Raw genomic sequence first — 19,245 nt, 5'->3', positions numbered from 1 at the left:
GGCTCTAGCCACAAATGTAGCAGAGGACGACCTTGTTTGGCACCAATGGGAGGAGAAGCCCTTGGTCCTGCCAAGGCTGGACCCCCCATTATAGGGGAATGTCAGGTTAGGGAGGCAGGAAAGAGGGTGGTTGGGGAAAGAAACACCGGGATAGGGGGCTTATGGAAACCAGGAAAGGGGATAACATTTGAAATGTAAATAAAAAATATCCAATAAAAAATAAATTAAAAAAAAGAGTAACAAGTAATCATGCCTTGAAAATTAATTAATTAATTAAAAAATTAAACAAACAAAAAGGGACAATCAGTTTTGACTTAGCTCCCTTAGGGAAAAAAGAAAGAAAGGCTTGGATATTGATTAGATTTATAAGCTATAGAAAGCCAAAATACCAAACAAAACTATCCATGTTACCATGGGTTTTTGTACCTGATAAGCAAAGGAACCTTAAGCATATTAGTGTCTCCCATTAAGAGCTCACTCATTGGGGTTGGGGATTTAGCTCAGTGGTAGAGCACATGCCTAGGAAGCGCAAGGCCCTGGGTTCGATCCCCAGCTCCGAAAAAAAGAACCAAAAAAAAAAAAAAAGAAAGAAAAACTCACTCATTGCTCCACAAGATAAAGTTTCTCACTTGCCCAACATAAGAACACCCGAGGTGAGGAGGATGCAGCTTTGGGTCTTTTTATTAACAACTCTCGCTAACAAACGTTCAGAGGGCTGGAGATGTGACTGTGTGGTTAGGAGCTCATATTGTTCCTACAGAGAACATTCCCTGCAGCTCACAGTTGATTGTAACTTCAGCTCCAGGGAATGCCTCTAACCACAGACACATGCATATATCATACATGTATAAATACATAAATAATGATAATATTTTTTAAAAAAACAAGTATTGGCATGTTGCCCTTTAAGCCAATCTGATTTTATCCATAAGAGAAGCTGCTCCTTGTAACCATTATTCTATTATGGCATCACAGCCAAAAGTTCTTTTATTTATGCTGTACTTTAATTTAAATAAGAACATTGAGGAGAGACTAAAGGGATGAAAAGAATTCAAGTAAACAAGTTTCACCTGTCATCTGCCCTATGTATCACCTGTTTGTCGAAGCAATCAATACTCTTAGATCTTAGATCTCTGATGTCTTCCGGGGACTGTTGGCATATTCGTTTAGCTTTTTTACTTGGTTCCCTTATTCCTTCCTAATCCCTTACAAGCCACTAATTCTAGGTAGGAGAAAGAGAAGGTTAGAGGGGAAAGGGGCATAGACCTCTACAGGCCATGCCCTTCTGATTAGGGGCATTGGGTTCTTTGGGGCAAGTCCAATCTTTATCATCAGGGTGACTCCAACTTCTTCTTGTCAAACCACAACAACCGCAACCACGGGCAGCAGCATGATCCTCCTTTATACCCTCTCCAGAGTCCCCAGAATTAAACTATCTGCAGCCGGCAAAAATCACACCTCTGCTAGGTCATAGACAAATCATAATCACCTGCTGTGAAGCAGCCTCTTATCCCACACCTGGGATTCAAACAAAAACACATTCACATAACATAAACCAAGATTCTCACTACTGCAGGGGATGCTTCAGTAAACACTCACTGGGCACTGACAAGCAAGAAATGCTGAAGACCTGACATGGCAAGTCATTTTACTACTCCCATCTGCTCACAGAGCCCTTCATAGCTCATGTGAGTGCTTCCTATGATTGATCTGTAAAACCAAGCACCTTCAAAGTGGGCTATATTATTGTAATTATTTTTAGATTGGGAGATTATTATCAATCACTTTTACTTGATTACTTAGTGAACAACCAAACATAAAATCTGAGGTCATTGAGATGGCTCAGTGGGTCAAGGTGCTTGATCCCAAGCCCAATGACCTGAGTTCAAATCCCCGAAGCCCACACAGAGGAAGAAAACTAACTCCTGAAACTTGTCTTCTGACTTTCACACTCCCAGTATGTCATGTGCATGCCCATGTATACAAGCGTGGGACATGTATGCTCATGTATACAAGCATGCTATGTACATGCCCAGGTATACTCACACACAATAAATAAATAAATGTTAAATAAATAAATAAGGTATTGACATTTACTTTTAAAACAACTTAGAATAATGGCTAAGACGTCAGAGGATGTCTAAAAATATGTTTTCTTTTCTCTAAGAGTAAGTCATGGCAGGCATTTTAAGTTACAAAAAAGAACAAATCATGATTCCATACTAACCATTCAACCTATAATACCTTACCTTACCTTGGTTACTATCCCCATAAGAAGAGTCTGATATACAATCATCTTAAATTAAGATTATATGAAATATTTGCTGGGTATGGCAAACACCTTTGATCCCAGCACTCAGGAGGCAGAGGCAGGTGGATGTCTGGGAATTTGAGACCAGATAGTTCTAGGCCAGCCAGAGCTACAGACTAAGATGCTGTTCCCCAAAAAGAGGTTACATGAAATAAGAATCAGCAGGATGGCTCAGTGGGTAAAGATTTTGCCATGCAAGCCTGGAGACTTGAGGTCAATCCCCAAGGTCCATGTAAAGTTAAGGAAAACACTGAGTCTGAAAAGCTGCCTCTGACTTCCACACATCATGTGTGTACACACACACATGCACACACACACACAGACACACACGTGCACACACACACACATGCACACACACACACACACACACACACAGGCACACACACACACATGCACACACACACATGCACACACACACATGCACACACACACATGCACACACACACACACACACACACACACAGGCACACACATACACACACACAGGCACACACACACAGGCAAACATACAAATAATGCTAATATTAGTTAAAATATAAACTATCTTAAAATGAAAGTTACTCCATTCTTCTTTGGGTGTTTTGCTGTTTGTTTTGTTTTTGTTTTTTGAAACAGGTTTCTCTTTTGTATCCTTGGCTGTCCTAGAACCTGCTCTGTAGACCAGGCTGGCCTCAAACTCATAGAGACCTTACCTGCCTCTGCCTCTGGAGTGCTGGGATTAAAGGCATACACCACTGTGCAGCCTCTTTATTTATTTCTTTTTTCAGCTCTCAGTAGACAGAATCAGGTTGAAATTAACTCTGCTGGCAACTTAGTGGGGAGTGGATGTAGAGATGTTTTCACTGGATCAAGGCTCGAGCTGCAGAAGTCACTTCTGTAATCCACCAGAGACTCCCTAAGACAATGTCATGAGGTTCTCTTCTCCATCAAAACACAAGCCTCAGTAAAAACAAACTGTCATATTGGTATGTCCTCAGAGCAAGTTGGCAAATATCACACTATTGTAGATTCCATCCGTGCTTAGTGATAGCTCTTTAATCCCAGGTCTAAAAAAAGATCTCACGAAGCTGAAAACCCCAGACACCTTACAGTCTGATAAGGAGTTGCTAAGAATAGACGTGACGAGCTTGTTTTGTGCAATGCTCCTGTTTGTTCCAAATTCTGAACCTGTAGCTGTTGGTTGTAAAAGTAGATTTTTCTAAAAGGAAAATTGGTTTTGAAGTAAAAAGATTTTGAAGTGTTATGACCCTTGGCTTTAAAAAAAATAATAATGTAGATTTTAATTCTATCCCGTAGGAATGGACTTTAAAATTTAAAAGTCAGGCTTTTATAAAACAGTTGGGATGATCAAAATATTTGGCCAGAGAAGTAATATCCTGACAAAATACACTTTGCTGTCTATGTGATGTGAGAATGAATTAGAGAAACTGTCACCAACCAAATCAGGAAATTTTGAAAAACGGTACAAGTAATATTAGCCACAGAATAAAATCCATTGATACCTAGTAAATAATGTAAGAAACCGTGATCCATACAGATAATGATAGGTAAATTAGAAAACCAAAAGCTTATGAAGAATGGAATTATCATGTAAATCAAAATATTTTATACAAACTATTTCTTAATCAGAAAAGAACAAAGGTTAAATACTATGGTAGAGATTTAGGAAGCCATCAAACGAACACCACACTGATGGTGCAGACCACAGTGCTGTGCCTCCTGACTTACTATAAGGAGGACAAAAAGCTACTATGACATCCTGACAAGAGTGCATGACCTGATCTACCACTAGAAAACATCTACAAAAGACACAAAAACATTCTACAGAATAATTGGTCTGGAATCTTCTAAGATATTAAAGCCATAGGAGTTCAAGGTAAATGGACTAAAATACACTAAGTAAATAGACCATTGCAATGAGATGTAGTGCCAGCCCTTAGGCTGGGATCTGTGGCTACCCAAGGCATTATTGCTAGAACGTCAGTGATGCCCGGGAACTATAGGGTGTCTAAGCATCAGCGCTAATCTTGACTATAGCCAGCTGTATTGTGTTTCTTTTCCAGTATTCTTATAGAATACACACCCAAATGCTCAGGAGAGATGGGATGAAGTCAGCAGTTTGCTCTTAATAGCTCAAGAGAACAGGCAGAGGAGAGAGCTCAGGTGATGAATGGAGTACCACACAAGCGTGAGGACCTGAGTTTGATGTCCAGTGTCACAGCACATGCCTGTCACCCAGTACATTAAGGATCCCTTGGGCTCACCAGCCAGTACAGACTGTCTGTGAACTCCAGGTTCAGCAAAATTCTCTGCTGATAATTAGGTGATATCAATAAATAAATATGTACAACATAAGTCTCACACTCATGTACACACACATACACTCATATATACCTGCATGTGCACACAAACACATAGACATATGTACACCACACACACACAACAAAAAAGTAAATATTTAAAACAAACCTTTTCTAGTTAAGGTCATTTTTCTGATAGATTACTTGATTGAGAAGCTATCTTAAAATAAAAGTAGGTTTCTGTGGAGACGAGTGCACAGATTGAAATTGACGTTGACACTATGGGCACCTGTCATTTTTGTTTTACAGTCGATATGCGACCTGTTGTGACTTAAGTCATCTCATGAAAATCTTCAGGTAATTTCTCCATAGTATCCAGGACTCACTCACCAGCACCATGCAAAAATTAGAGTAGTCACATATTTCATTGTTACACTAATACATAGCATTTGATGAACTATATTATTTTCTTTAGAATCACGATTTAACAGATATATTAGACCGAAAATTTTAAATGTATTAAAGCTGCCCCAATGTCACACACAAATAAAAGACTGCCAAGTCTTTTGGAAACCACTGCTCTAGAAAATAAGAAAGTATAGCTAATGAACATTAAACTGTCATGCCTCTTCCCTGAAAGTAAGCCATGGGTAATTTAATAAGTAATAAATTATTATATCATAGTGGCTGTCAATTCCTACTCATTGTGATTTAAACCAGGGCTCCAACTGCATATGTAGCAGAGAATATCCTTGTTGGGGCACCAGTGGAAGGGGAAGCCCTTGGTCCTGCCAAGGTTGGACCCCCAGTGCAGGGGAATATGGGAGGGAGTAAGGGGGATAGATGGGGGGAATACCCGTATGGGGGAGGGGCAGAGGAGGGAATGGGGGCTTATGGACAGGAAACCGGGAAGGGGAATAACATTTGAAATGTAAATAAAGAAATATATCTAGTAAAAAAATTTTAAAAAGTCAATTCTTAATGACTTATATTCTATCTGATATAATTGATTTTGCAAAGTAAGCCATATGTATTTGTTGAAAACTTTTACTTAAAAATTTGTGCTTTCTAACCAGTCAGTTAAGTAAGCTCTGCTTCCCGGGAAAACATCCGCCTTTTACAAGCGTTTTATCAAGTGCACAGGAAAATCAGGATACTTTGACAAGTGGAAACCAATCACATCGTCTGCATCAGCTCCCGGAAAAGGGTGGGGGGTGGGCCGGGCTTCCCGACCTCTGTTACTAGGCAACGGGATGCTGAGGCTAGAAGCCGCAGAGCTGAATGCTTGGGACCAGACAGTTGGTAAAGAGATCTTAAGCGACAGAAATGAGCCCGGGTAAGAACGATCCAGGAGGCTGTCCTCTAGGAGGGGTAGGGGGAGCTCTGGGAAATGAAGGATAGTGGAGCCCCACCAGGGTCCCTTCATCCCAAAGTCTCCGGAGTTTTCCGGGTGGGTCTGGTGTGCGGATCTTCCGGACCTCAAATCCTCTGCTCAGTGAGAAAGCACCCGCCTGCCCCCTGGCGGGCTACCGCCTCCAGCCCTACTTGCAGAGTCAACATCTCTATCTGGCCCCAGCGCGCCCTCCGGTGGCCGCCGAGGACCTGGGCAATCCGAATCTCCGTGCCTCGCTGTCTCACCTTCCCAGGCTACCTTCCAGCTCTTCACCAAAAGTTGTGCTCGGCTCTGTTCCAGAAAAGCACCTCGTGGAAGAAGATGACGTCGACTCCATTCTCCTTTCAGCATCCAAGATCCTGAATGCCTCAGAGGGAGTAAAGGAAAGCGGGGGCAGCGAACCAGGTAAAATGCTGGGTGGGAAAAAAAGGAAGTTGGGGGTTTGTTGTCGGTTTAGTTTGGGTTGGGTTGGGTTTCAGTTTTGATCAGATATTGAAAAGATGCGTGTGTTTTCTAACAAAATCTACGTTTTTTAACATTAAATAGCTGTGGGAAATGAGCTATAGCCTGGAGAGGATATTTGAAAGAATCCAAACAGCCACAGGTTCCAATAAACCAAGATTCATGTGTAGAGTAACTAAGGGACCACAGAACACTGACACTGGGATCTCACTTTCTGGAGAGAAGCCCGAAGTGACAGCACCCCCCTCACATGGGTGCACAGTAGGACATCAAGGGAAGGAGCCAGGACTCAGGAGCAAAGGGGGCTTTTAGGTTGATGGGTAGGACCCCAGTTGTGGGCTCCCCGGGTGCGGCAGAGAGACATGATGGATCAGAGGCCCGAGCTTCAGACAGGGTTCTTTCCACACCTTGGCCAATCCAAGCCACAGCTCGACTGATCAAACTGACGCAGGACGGAGAACTTGGAGGAAGACTGGACCAGTGCTTTCTGCATTCCTCTGTCGCCAGGCATGAAGACCTGTAGTCTTCCCTGAGCAAAGGGAGGTGAAGGAGACAAAACACCATCCCAGATGGTTGAAGACATTAAATTAGTCTGGCATTTACCTCAGAGCTCAACAAAGGTCAGAAAAGATGGAGTCGCCCAGATACCGGCAAGGGCATGTGTTTAGACTTAAAGGCTGAGGAGATGAGTGAAGCTCTTACTGGGCAAACATCAGCTCAAGTCCCCTGTAAAGGTCAGGGTCAGTGGAGACAGGAGAATCCTGAGAGGCCGTGGGCCACTTAGCTTCATGCAGTAAATAAGAGAGTTTACCTCAAACACAGTAGAGGATTGACACCCAAAATCCTGAGGTACTCAATAGCTTGACTGAGGCAGATAAGAATAGTTAGAGCAATTAGTTAACATAACTAACCACAACCTGTCAGAACGAGTGGTCATGGACTTCAGCATGGCCAATAGGTTGGTTCTGGCCCTCCTGTTCTGCTTCTTACCCTCCATCCATTTGCTCAATTGCCAAGCGTTCTGAAGAACCTGGCCCTGTTCTAGGTGTTGGGCTCTGTGGTTATCAATGCTAGTTGTCAACTTGACAGAGTCTAGAATCCCTGGGTAATGAACCTCTGGGCCTGGCTATAGGGATATCAGTGGCTGAGGCAGAAAGAGCCACATACGGAGGGTGGTACCCCTTGGCTGTGTGGTAGACAGCTTAAATGGACAAAGGAATTCCAGCACAAGCAGGAATTCATCCTTTACTCTCTGTTTACTTACTGTGGATGCAACTCAGCTGTCTGTCCCACTGTGACTCGCCCTGAAATGACAGCCTATACCCTTGAGTTATAATGCTGAAGCAAACTCTTTCCCACTCAGGTTTCTTTTGTCAGAGTATTTTATAGTAGAACAGAGAAGAAACTAAGACAGGCTCCAAGACGATGTGTACAAGCTCTCACTCCGCTTATCTGTCGGTGGGAGAGCAGACACTGTTTATGAGTAGCAGCCATTCCTATGGGAGAAGGCAGAAGTATCCGGAGTATTACGGGTGGGTGAGGATTCTTCTGTTTTAAAGGGAGAAGGTGACAGGAGAGGGCTCCATTTAGCAGGTCCCGTCTGAGCAAAGACCAAAGGAGTTCAAGAAGAAATCACAAAAAGTTCTAGAAAGAAATGTTTCAGGCATCAAGACCAGCAACAGCCCGGAGTCTGAGGTGGGAGTGAGGCTGGCTCCTCCTGTGGATGAGGCAGAATGAATGAGGAGGCAGCAGCAGGAGAAGGTGAGAAGGTAGGAGAGAAGAAAGTTTAACTCCGCAAGGATTTGGGGTTCTGTTCTGGGTAGAGAGAGAAGCGCTGAGAAGTTCTGAGCAGCCTCCTTGCCTATGGACTAGAACTGTTATCACAAATGCATGCCGGTTGGGTATTTACTTCATGCCGTGTGCCCTGCTAAGAGTGATACACACTTCGAGTTACCCATCACAGGATGTTAGAAAGCCAGAACTCAATGTCCAGGCATCCCGATTCCATGGCTGACATCCTAACTTCTCTGGTAAAGTACACTGTAACCCACTGTAACCTACGCAGTAGATGTCACTAGGCCTTCGCAATAGATGTCACTAGGCCTGTCAGCAAAGTTCGTGTTTGCACTCGAGAACCAGTTTCACTTTTCACTTTTTAAATCTCCATGCTTCCCTTTAGCCTCAGACACAGGCATACACTTAACACTTTCTGCACAGACAGAATATGACATATTTTTCTGCAAGCTTGGGAATAAACTCCCTTTTCCTGCATTATAAAAAGGTCATCCCATTGAAAATTCAGTCTTTTTCATTTCAACACTTGAACATGAAATAGATATGAACACTGTGTCTTCCATCCTCAATAGATAATAAGATTCTTTGGGGGGGTCGGGCCATATGCTTCACTCTCTCTAACGCCTCCCAATATCATGGGTTTAGTAAAAACTTAGTAAACGCTAAGCTGTGATTCTGGGTTGTCTCCTGTGGATCTCTGTTCATTCCCCTATCAATTCCAGAATCATACAGTGTCATGTGACTTCTCTAAGCATTGCCGAATTTTAAAAGTACTTTTCCTTAGGAAAGCAGCACCCAAAGACTCATAGGAGAAACCAGCATTTCCTTTATTACCTTTAAAAATAGGTGAGCCCAATCCCCTGCCTGCTCACTGCCTGCGCTGAATCACCAGTAGGCTGAAGAAAAACTAGTCATTTCTGAATCATACCATGACGCTAACATGAGCAGCTCAGTGCTATTCAGAGTGCTTGCTTTATTGCCAAAATAAACCTCTTTTTCAGAAGCTCCCTCCCCCAAATAACTATGTCATTTCTCTCATAGCATGATCTCATGGAAAAGGTGGAAACAGCCTGACCTAAATTCCCCATCCTTACATTTGCTAGGCTCCTTTCTTCCTGTTTCAGTGGAAGAATTGCCCTATTCGATCAATAACCAACTGATCCAGATTCCTTCTCATCCAGAATTCTTCTGCCATTGTGTCCCTCGTTCTCCAGAATCTCTTCTCTCCATGCATTTTGCTTCCAGAAAGCAAGCACGTTAGAATCTCCAATAGCTAAAATACTAAGTTAAAAACAAATCCTCTTAGGCTGCTGAGATGACCTGGCCGGCGAGGGGTTTGCTGGCAAGCATACTAGCTTAAATTTGATCCTGGGTGGAAGGAGAAAACCGATTCCCATGATTTGTTCTCTGAACTTCACATGCACCTCCTGGTGTGAATGCACACATACACACACACACACACACACACACACACACAGAGTAAGTAAATGTAATTTTAAACGTTAAAAAATTCTTTTGGAAAGCATATTCTAGCATGAACACTATTCTACTATTACTCCTCTTCCATTGCACAATGAAAGTTGAAAAAAGTTGCCCATACTCGGGGGCTGCAAATCTCTTTATCACCTCCTCCCTGGAAGCCATTTTACTTGTGCTTCATCAGGCTCTCCCCTGGAAAATGCCCTTATCTACATGGCAACACCCACATTGTCCATTGCGCTCATTGCCATCCATAAATGGCATATCCAATGGAGCACTTGACATCTCTGATAGACAATGTCAGCTTGAGATGTCTAATAGTGTTTTTTCCTCTTCTCTTAAAATATAAACAATATGATCACCTCCACCACCTCCCACAACAAAGGCTTTCTGCATACTTCCAAAAGTTTTTCCCCCCTGCACCAATTTCTACCCTGTCCATGAATTGATAACTCAGAAGAAATATATCTCTGTGGTTCAGGAAAGGATAGCATAAGACGTCATCTACAGGGGCTGGAGAGGCCCTTCAGCAGTTAAGAGCACTGGCTACTCTTCCAAAGGACATGTGGGTTCTATTCCTAACACCCACAAGGTGGTGGGCAACCATCTATAACCCAGGGAATCTAACCCTTCTTCTTACCTGGAGTACCAACCACATACTTTAATTTTTTCAAATCCTACTTTTAGTGATGGTTCTTAAATGCTTTAACTTCCCCTCTAGCCCACCACCACTAGCCCATCACAAACACTTCATGGATACACCAGCAGTCCAGCTTGGTAGAGTCGGGTTAGCAACAGTGGTGACATGACCTAGCGGAGACAGCCAGGCCTCAGCCTCAGCCTCAGCCTCAACTCAGCAGGCGGGAGCAGGAATGCAGGGAGAAGTTCAGCTGTGCTTCTTAGGAAAGCGAAGATCAGCGAAGGCTCAAGACCCACAAGCACTGCACAGCTGGTTGTACCAGCAGGTCAAGCTCTGTCTCAGTCATTCTGTTGCGTCCTGTTTATACCCTCCAAACATCAAGTGTCCTCCACATGCCCTGTCTCGGCCCTGCTCTTGAATCACCATGTGCATCCAATCAGCCCACGTCTGCGGAATCCTGACAAATGGAGCTCAACTACACAATGAAAGATGAACCGATACATGCATGTTGTTAGCAAAGAATCCTGCATCACGTGTCCTTTCATGTGCTTGCTTTAGCAGAAATCTCCTGTGTCTGCTTCCGTGAGATGTTCCTTCACAAGTCTGCCTTAGTCCTCCACCTGTATTCACTTCAGGAAAACACTTCTTCATGTGTTTGCCCCAGCAAAACACCATCCAACACAACTGACTCTCCAAATAACTCGTTTCCACTTCAGACATCTATGCAGGCAAAGTACCTGTACACATTAAGATTTTTAAAAATGAATCATCTATATTATGTCAAAGAAAATAGCACTTCTAAACAGAGTTGTCACATTTAAATAGATATTTGTGTGACAGGAAACTATGGAATTATACTACGATCAAAACTGAAGAGATGGACAGGAAATGTGTAGAGAAGCAATATATATAAAATCCCATTGTTCTATCTCAAGAGCCTATTGTTTACTCTTCCCCTTTAGTATATGCAGTTTACTATATACCATACATAACTCAAACATTATACTATTCGGTTTGATACAGAGCTTTGAGGGAACTACAGCTATAGAACAGAATGTGAGATTCATAAAACTCGGGCATGGAAGTAATCTTAGCAGCAAATAGAGCTAGATAGTACGTGTGAAAGCAAATATGCTACTTTTCTCATCTTTTTGTCAAGGAGTAAATCAACTCAGAATACAGTGGAAATATATGTTTTTAAGCTCTTAATCCCTTCCATGGTATATTTCTTAATATATTGCCATTTTGACTGACATATACTAATTATATGTATATATAATGTATAATATAACATTCATATATAAACATTCACAATCATATATACATAACATATAATATACACATATGTGATATAAATATATATATACATTGAAATCTTTACATGTGAATATAATGTAATGATTATGTCAAGATAATGTGCCTAACCCATCAGCTGTTTCTCATTTTTTTGTCATGAACTTTCAAAGTCTTTGCCAGTATTTTGAAATGTTTGATATCCAATTCTTCACCGTTTTGATATAATTGTTATCAATTATAACCACCCCCTACTAACTACCTACTAACCACCCTCTCTGTCCTTCAGACCCTTTGCCAGACCACAGTAACCAACGACCCATTGTCTTCCTCAGTGAGATTCCCGTTTGCCTTGCATATTCACGTGAGAACATGTGCACAGACACACATGCAGGCAAAACACCCACACACAGAATTTTTAAAGGATAAAATTGCATTTTCTTCCTTGGCTCATTGTGTATGCACCTCACATTTTTCAGGGTCAGGTGATAGGCACTAAGGTTGATTAGCTCCCTTCATTGTTGTAAATGGTGCCTCAATAAACTTGCAGGTGAAATCGCCTCTTAAACATCCTAGTTTCATTCCCCTTGGGTGTGTACCTGCAGTGAGATTGCCAGGTATTTGAGGTAGTTACTTCTAATGGATTAAATTTAATGGTTTAACCTACCCCATACTATTTCCTGTAAGAGGCATACAGGAGGCAGAGGTAGGTGGATCTCCTTTAGTTCAAGACCAGCCTGGTCTACATAGTAAATTTCAAGCCAGCCAAGGTTACATAATTGTAGATCCTGTCTCAAAATAAAAATTATTTTGGGCTGCTGAGATGCTCAGTGGGTACAGGTGTTTGCTGCCAAGCCTGACAGACTGAGTTTAATCCTCAGGACCCACCTGGTAGAAAGTTTTCTTCTGACACACACACAGAGACACACACAGCACACACAGACACACAATGGCACGTGTGCACCAATGCCCCCAAACAAACACATCTAAGTTCTTTTTACGTAATAAACTGTGGAAGGCAGTGTGCACTCATGCCGTGGTGCAACTCTGAAAAGCAGAGGTCCTTCTCCCCTTGCATAATTACTGGTTCCAGTACTCAGACTGTCTGGCCCAGTAGCTAGCACGTTTACTAGCTCCATCATCCCCTTGTCCCCGCAGGTAGGTACCTCTTAAAGTGAGAGCTGTCCTTAAATTGAACGTGTGACTAGGACAATGTAAGTGACAACCCTTCTCGTTATCTCTTGCTCTCACTTTCTGGGTTAAGAGTGCACTCTCTGTAGCAGCTTCTGCAAAATAAAATTGAAAATTAGCTGAGGAGTGGTGACGCACGCCATTAATCCCAGCACTCAGGAGGCAGAGGCAGGTGGATCTCTGAGTTTGAGGTCAGCCTGGTCTACAGCGTGAGTTCCAGGACAGCCAGGAATACACAGAGAAACCCTGCTCAGAGAGCAAAAGTACAAAGATAAATTTAGGACTCAATGACGCATGTTCTTTATTTTTCTCTTTAGAATGTGGCTGTGCATCAGAACCAGAAAATCAAATCCAACCACAATCAGCATTGAAAGTGAGTGTTTCATTTAATTATGTGCAAAACGCTTCCGGAATGAATCGTGGGTTTCCCACGCTATTCTCACAAAAAAAAATCCATGCGCACGCACAGCGATTCCAGACAATCCCCACCTCCAAACTGTCTATGAGCATACACAGAGTCAGCAGCCCCGCTAAGGGAGAGTTAGCTGAGTCATGTGATCCTTTTTTGGAAACAAGCCACACTTGTTTGCTTGTTTGTTTTAATCCTGGCCTTTGAAAACTGTCCGGCCACCTGAAAGTGTTCCATTTGACGCGTCGTTAACTCTCATTCTAGGTCCTGCAGCATCAGCTGGAGTCGTTTCAGGCTCTGCGAATGCAGACTCTACAGAACGTCAGCATGGTATGATTGATGTAGTCCATGTGTAGGGAATCTCCTAGTTCAGGTACCGACCCCTCTTCTAAACCTATCAGTGGCCAGTTGTTAGGTGGAGGCGGAGTTTAGTACACCAGAGGTGACCATGTGCTTCAGGTGAAATTTTGTTTGGCGTAAACTGCATTTTCCTATCCTTTTGGCTGTGAGGCGGAAAGAAAAGGCTGCCTGGGGCAGATGTGGCTCAGTGAGCATCCGGCTAGGGCGTGCAGAGACTTGGGCTTGATCCTCTCACTGCAAATAAATAAATAGTCCTTCCTGCATACGGTCTACAAAGGGAAACTCTCTCCGTTAGATTTAAACTGTAACCCAAAGTGGTCGGGGTGGGGAGGTTGTACTCCATCACCTCAAGTCACTGAAGATCCTCGGAACAGCCCCCTTCTGGTGGCGGATTCAGATGATCGAGGCTTTAGCCTTCAGGAGCAAGCCCCAGCCACACCCTGATCTGCTTTCCAGAATGAGGGTTTGTCAGATTCCACGTCTTGGGAAGGGCTTGGAAGACGCTCCAAATCCTTCTAAACTCAAGTCTGGAGAAGGAGGGGAAACGGAAGGGAGGGGGGGTAAGCAGGGGGAGGAAAAGAGAGAACTTTGTTCTGAAAGCTGGCGATGCTAAGGTCGCTTGCTGGGACTCTGAGTGCCACAGAGGGGTTCAGAAATAATTCACGACCATCCCGCTCTAGAGAGAGAATCACTGCTGAGTCACAGACCCACGCTTGCAGCTAAAGGCAGAACTGGTGTCACCACATCACAGGCTCACAGACCACATCCAGAGACTGAGAGGGAGCGTAAGAGCGCGTGCACAGCAGGTGTGCCACAAACGCAGTCCCTAATGGCCTGGCATCAGCTCTGACCCAGTGTCCTTGTACTGAGCGCAGTACAAGAAGTCCAAGATGAACTCTGTAGCAAGTGCTGCAACTGCAAATGCGTTGCTTCTGTAATGGATGTCAAAGATGTCTTATTTACTCCACAATGTAAAAAAGTAATGCCTCTAAAATTACTAACGTAGTTCATAAATTTTTAATATTTTACTAGAAGCTTCTGATTTTATCACAAACACAATCTTCTCTTAAGAGTCCTTTAATGACAGCGCTCACAATAAATAAGTTTGACCTATTCCCTTAATGGCAAAGAACTTCTTACGTTCAGGAAGTGTGAAAATATCCTTCAGTGATGTGCTTCTGCAAACACACATTCCCAAATCGTAATTCAAATTCTAACATTCTCAATTTATCTTTTAAAGGTACAGTCTGAAATCAGTGAGATATTGAACAAAAGTATTGTTGAAGTGGAAAACCCAAAACTTAACTCAGAAAAAAATCTAATATTCAGCATGCATCCTGAAAAGGATTTGGTATGTTTCCAATAACTCATTCCTCCTTCCGGTATTTAAGAAGTATCCCTACAACTGGTTCTCACCTCTAACTATCTGTCTGTCTGTCTCTATCATCCACTTATCATCTATCTATCATATGTATACACATATATATATACACACACATTCCATCATCTATCTATCTATCTATCTATCTATCTATCTATCTATCTATCTATCTCTCTATCTCTCTTTCTCTCACACAAAAAGGAACAATAGAGCATTAGAGATGAAAATAAGGAGATATCTGTCCCGAGAAGCTTAAAAGAAGTATGTTGATCTCTGTAGAATTTGACTGCCCCTTTAAGAGGGTGGAAGAGGCATTTCGCTTCATCTAGATGCTGAAAATACCCAAGCAAATTCGAAGCACTTTGGTTAGACTACCTGTCCAGAGGAGATTGGCAAACCAAGGATGAAGTCTATAGAAAAGCTCCAAACGAGAGTGACCGATATTGTCCCTGCCAGCTAGGAAATTATGTTTCCAGGATACTTGTGGTCCTAGAGTCCCCCTTTTGAAAGCAGGAGTTTGAAAGCCAGGGCTAACAACTAGCCCCTTAGTGGAAACACTCATGTTTCTTGAATTCCCACATGGCCTATCTATGTAGGAGGATCTCTTACAGCATAACACATTTACTACGTTTCTGCCTCTGAAACTGAGAAGTTGGCCAATATGTCTCACCCTCTAAGGGAGGAAGGCAGCCCTAAAGCACTCTGTTGTGGATCTCAAGGCATTTGGTGTTAGTTTGTTCATGCCCAGTGTCTTAGTCAGGATTCCTATTCCTGCACAAACATCATGACCAAGAAGCAAGTTGGGGAGGAAAGGGTTTATTCAGCTTACACTGCCACATCACTGTTCATCACCAATGGAAGTCAGGACTGGAACTCAAGCAGGCCAGGAAGCAAGAGCTGATGCAGAGGCCATGGAGGGATGTTTCTTACTGGCTTGTTTCCCCTGGCTTGCTCAGCTTGCTTTCTTATAGAACCCAAGACCACCAGCCCAGGGACGGCACCACCCACAATGGGCTGGACCCTCCCCCCTTGATCACTAATTGAGAAAATGCCTTATAGATGGATCTCGTGGAGGCATTTCCTCAAGGGAGGCTCCTTTCTCTGTGATAACTCTGCTTGTGTCAAGTGGACACACAGAACCAGCCAGGACACTCAGTTAAACAAACAGATAGGGATACACTCACAGACTTCTCTGATTAGCAGGTAAAATACTCAATATGGTTGTACACATAAATCTTCCACAAATTTTCTTAATCTCTCGGTCCTGTGGGAAATGACAATATACTTACAGCATGCTTTCCATTGCTGTCAGCCTAACAAGACACAAGAAGAAGTACTTTCTACCAAGAAAAGTCATCATTTCGAGAACCCCAAGACCCTCCATTCAATGGAAGAGAACTTCAGCAGTAACAGTGGCACTGATCTCTCTCAAAGCATAAACATTCCACCCCAGACACAGGTCAAGGACGAGGTAGCTGTGGAGAGCCTGAGAACTACAGCAGGTAACTCACCTCCCAGCAAAGCTGTGAACACTTCAGAGCAGCCCAACACCAGAAAGGGCTTCCATTTTTATCAGTTTCTACCTCCGGCTCCTCAGACTGCAGTACCTCAAGCTGCTCCCGTGATTCTGGATAAATCCACCACCACCGTCCCTTTCCTGAAGCATGAGTTTTGTGAAAACTTAGACGACATTTGCCACTCTATTAAGCACATGAAAGAAGAGCTTCAGAAGTCAAACGACCAGGAACTGGCCCTTACGGATGAACTTCACAATTTCCAGATGGATGGAAGGACTCATGGTCACCATAAACATGAGCTATTCCCCATTTGTAATGCCAAACTTAGTTTTATTCCGGAAGAAAACACAAAAGGTAACTTAAGTGAAGACGTCAAATCGAAGAGGATTTCTGAATTAGAGGCATTGGTGAGCAAACTACTCCCACTCAGGGACACTGTGTCAAAATTGCACGTGAATTTTTGTAGGAAATGTAAAAAATTGTCTAGAAGTGAAATATGCCGGGGGAAAAAGAGTGAGAAAAATAAAGACATCCCTATCACCAGCAAGAATATTATAGATTTAAAATTCCACTCCCGAGCTCCGAGGCACACTCTGTCCGTCCTGGACCCAGGGAAGCACAAAATAAAAGACAAAGAAGGCCAAGCGTTCGTCGTCAGCCAAGAACCAGTAACGTTTGAAAACGAGAAGACACCCAAAGACAAGTGCGTCCCTGAGCAGTGTGTTGCCAAAATCCAGTACCTACAGAATTACCTCAAAGAATCCTTGCAGTATCAGAAAAAGATGACAGAACTCGAGAATGAAAACCTGGCCCTTAGGACCAAAATGAAGCCCCTCGTGTTCACGGCGCAATCCCTGATCCAGAAGGCGGAAACCCACAAAAAGCAATTGAAGTCTCTGACCGAAGAAAAGAGCTCTCTTCAGTCCCAGTTAACCAAAGCGGAGGAAGAGAACAAAGACTGCCTCAGGGAACTGAAGACACTCATCAGCACCTACAATGTCCTCCAAGGCCAACACAAAATGCTAGAGGAGAAAAACAGCCAACTGTCTCTGGAAAAGCAACAGATGCTGGAAACAATCGACCACCTGAAGGGCAAGGAGCACAGGACCCAAAGTGACATGGCCGCTCTGCAAAACGAAAACGGTAGGATGACTATAGAAATAGAAGCAATGAAGACTGGCATGCTGCTGACACGAGAGGAGAGGGAAATGCTGGAGAAAGACATGTACCAACTCCTGAAAGACAAGGGCTCGCTGGAGGGTGACCTGAAAGAGAGCAAGCTGGAAATCCTGCAGCTAAAAGAGAAGGAGGAGCTGGCCCACGCCGAGCAGGAGTCGCTTCTTCACATACTGGACGCAGCTAAGGCAGAGAAGCTGAGGCTGGAGGCAACATTACAAGAATCCACTTCTGCCAGACAGATGTTGGAAAGAGAACTCGTGGAGATTCAGACCTACCGGTCTGCCATGGAAGAGAAGTTCCTGAAAGATATCAAAAGCGCCAAGTCAGAGACGAGCATTTACAAGAACAACCTGGCAGAAATCAGCAAGGAATGTGAGGTGTTGTCCAAAATGGTCATGGAGATTAAGGCGGATAACCAGATTCTGAAAGAAGAGCTAAAGAAACACAGTCAAGAAAACACCAAGTTCGAAAACAGCATCAGTCGGCTCACGGAAGACAAGGTACTTTTGGAAAACTACGTGAGAAGCATAGAAAACGAGAGGAACACCCTGGAATTTGAGATGCGGACTCTTCAGCGAGACTACATAAATTTAAGCGAGAAAGTCTCTGGTCAGAACAACAGTGCATCGAAATCGACTTACATTTCAAGAAGAGAAAAATTTTATTTTGACAACTACGAGGTCTATGAAGATGCTTCCAGTCTTAGGAACCGGCTTTTGGCTTCTGACTTGAAAGGTGCGTACATTCTGATAGAGAAGTAGAGGTGTCTTTAAGACTCTAATTAGCTTATTAGCACTAACCAAGGTATAGATATAAGAAAAGGGGCCTAGGGAGGTGGCTTAGAGGTTAGGAGTATGTACAGCTCTCGTAGAGGACCCAAGGTTGATTCTGGCCCCCATCCACCTGTAAGTAGACCCAACACCCAGCCTCAACATCCAGCCTCAGGGCATCCAACATCCTCGTTCAGGGACACCTGCACCCACAGGTGTGCAAATCCACATGGAGACACAGGAATATACACATAACAAAAAATAAACAAATCTTTTAAAAGAAGAACACAAAGATGAATACAATTTAGTTTTGTAAGATACTGTATCTGATTTGTTATGCAATAGAATCATTTAAGACTTTTGTTCCGTAGACACACTGGAAGTGTACACAGCATCTTTGGGAGGGAGAAGCATTTGAAAACACTTGTTAGAAATGTACTTAGTGTTCACAGCTTTAAGACATTTCCTTCTCTTTTTCAGGAATACCACATAAACTATATCAACGACTTCCATCCAAGATATGTAAATAAATTTCAAAAGAAATCACTGTTTTAAAAGATGTTTTTGGGTTGGGGATTTAGCTCAGTGGTAGAGCGCTTGCCTAGGAAGCGCAAGGCCCTGGGTTCGGTCCCCAGCTCCGAAAAAAAGAATTAAAAAAATAAATAAATAAAAGATGTTTTTCCTAGTAATTTTCCCCATAAAAATAATAACTCTTAATAATAGTAACTCTTCCCTCTGGTTTCAAAGGCCTCATACATGATTAAGG

The 19,245-nt window shown here is 43.0% G+C and overlaps 1 protein-coding gene across 1 annotated transcript; it reads left to right on the top strand.

The window, feature by feature from the left end:
- The first annotated feature begins 6,262 nt into the window (after positions 1-6,262).
- On the top strand, positions 6,263-19,022 carry Ccdc110 (coiled-coil domain containing 110). Its single transcript, XM_032918677.1, has 6 exons — positions 6,263-6,409; positions 13,181-13,236; positions 13,537-13,602; positions 14,873-14,983; positions 16,326-18,444; positions 18,960-19,022. The coding sequence occupies exons 3-6, from the start codon at positions 13,576-13,578 to the stop codon at positions 19,007-19,009; spliced, it is 2,307 nt and encodes a 768-aa protein (XP_032774568.1). The 5' UTR covers positions 6,263-6,409; positions 13,181-13,236; positions 13,537-13,575; the 3' UTR covers positions 19,010-19,022.
- Positions 19,023-19,245: the final 223 nt, after the last annotated feature.

Source organism: Rattus rattus, chromosome 13, assembly GCF_011064425.1.
Source record: "Rattus rattus isolate New Zealand chromosome 13, Rrattus_CSIRO_v1, whole genome shotgun sequence".
In the NCBI taxonomy this organism is placed as follows: domain Eukaryota; kingdom Metazoa; phylum Chordata; class Mammalia; order Rodentia; family Muridae; genus Rattus; species Rattus rattus.
Note: the sequence above shows the minus strand (reverse complement) of the source record. Positions and strands in the feature narration are given on the sequence as shown.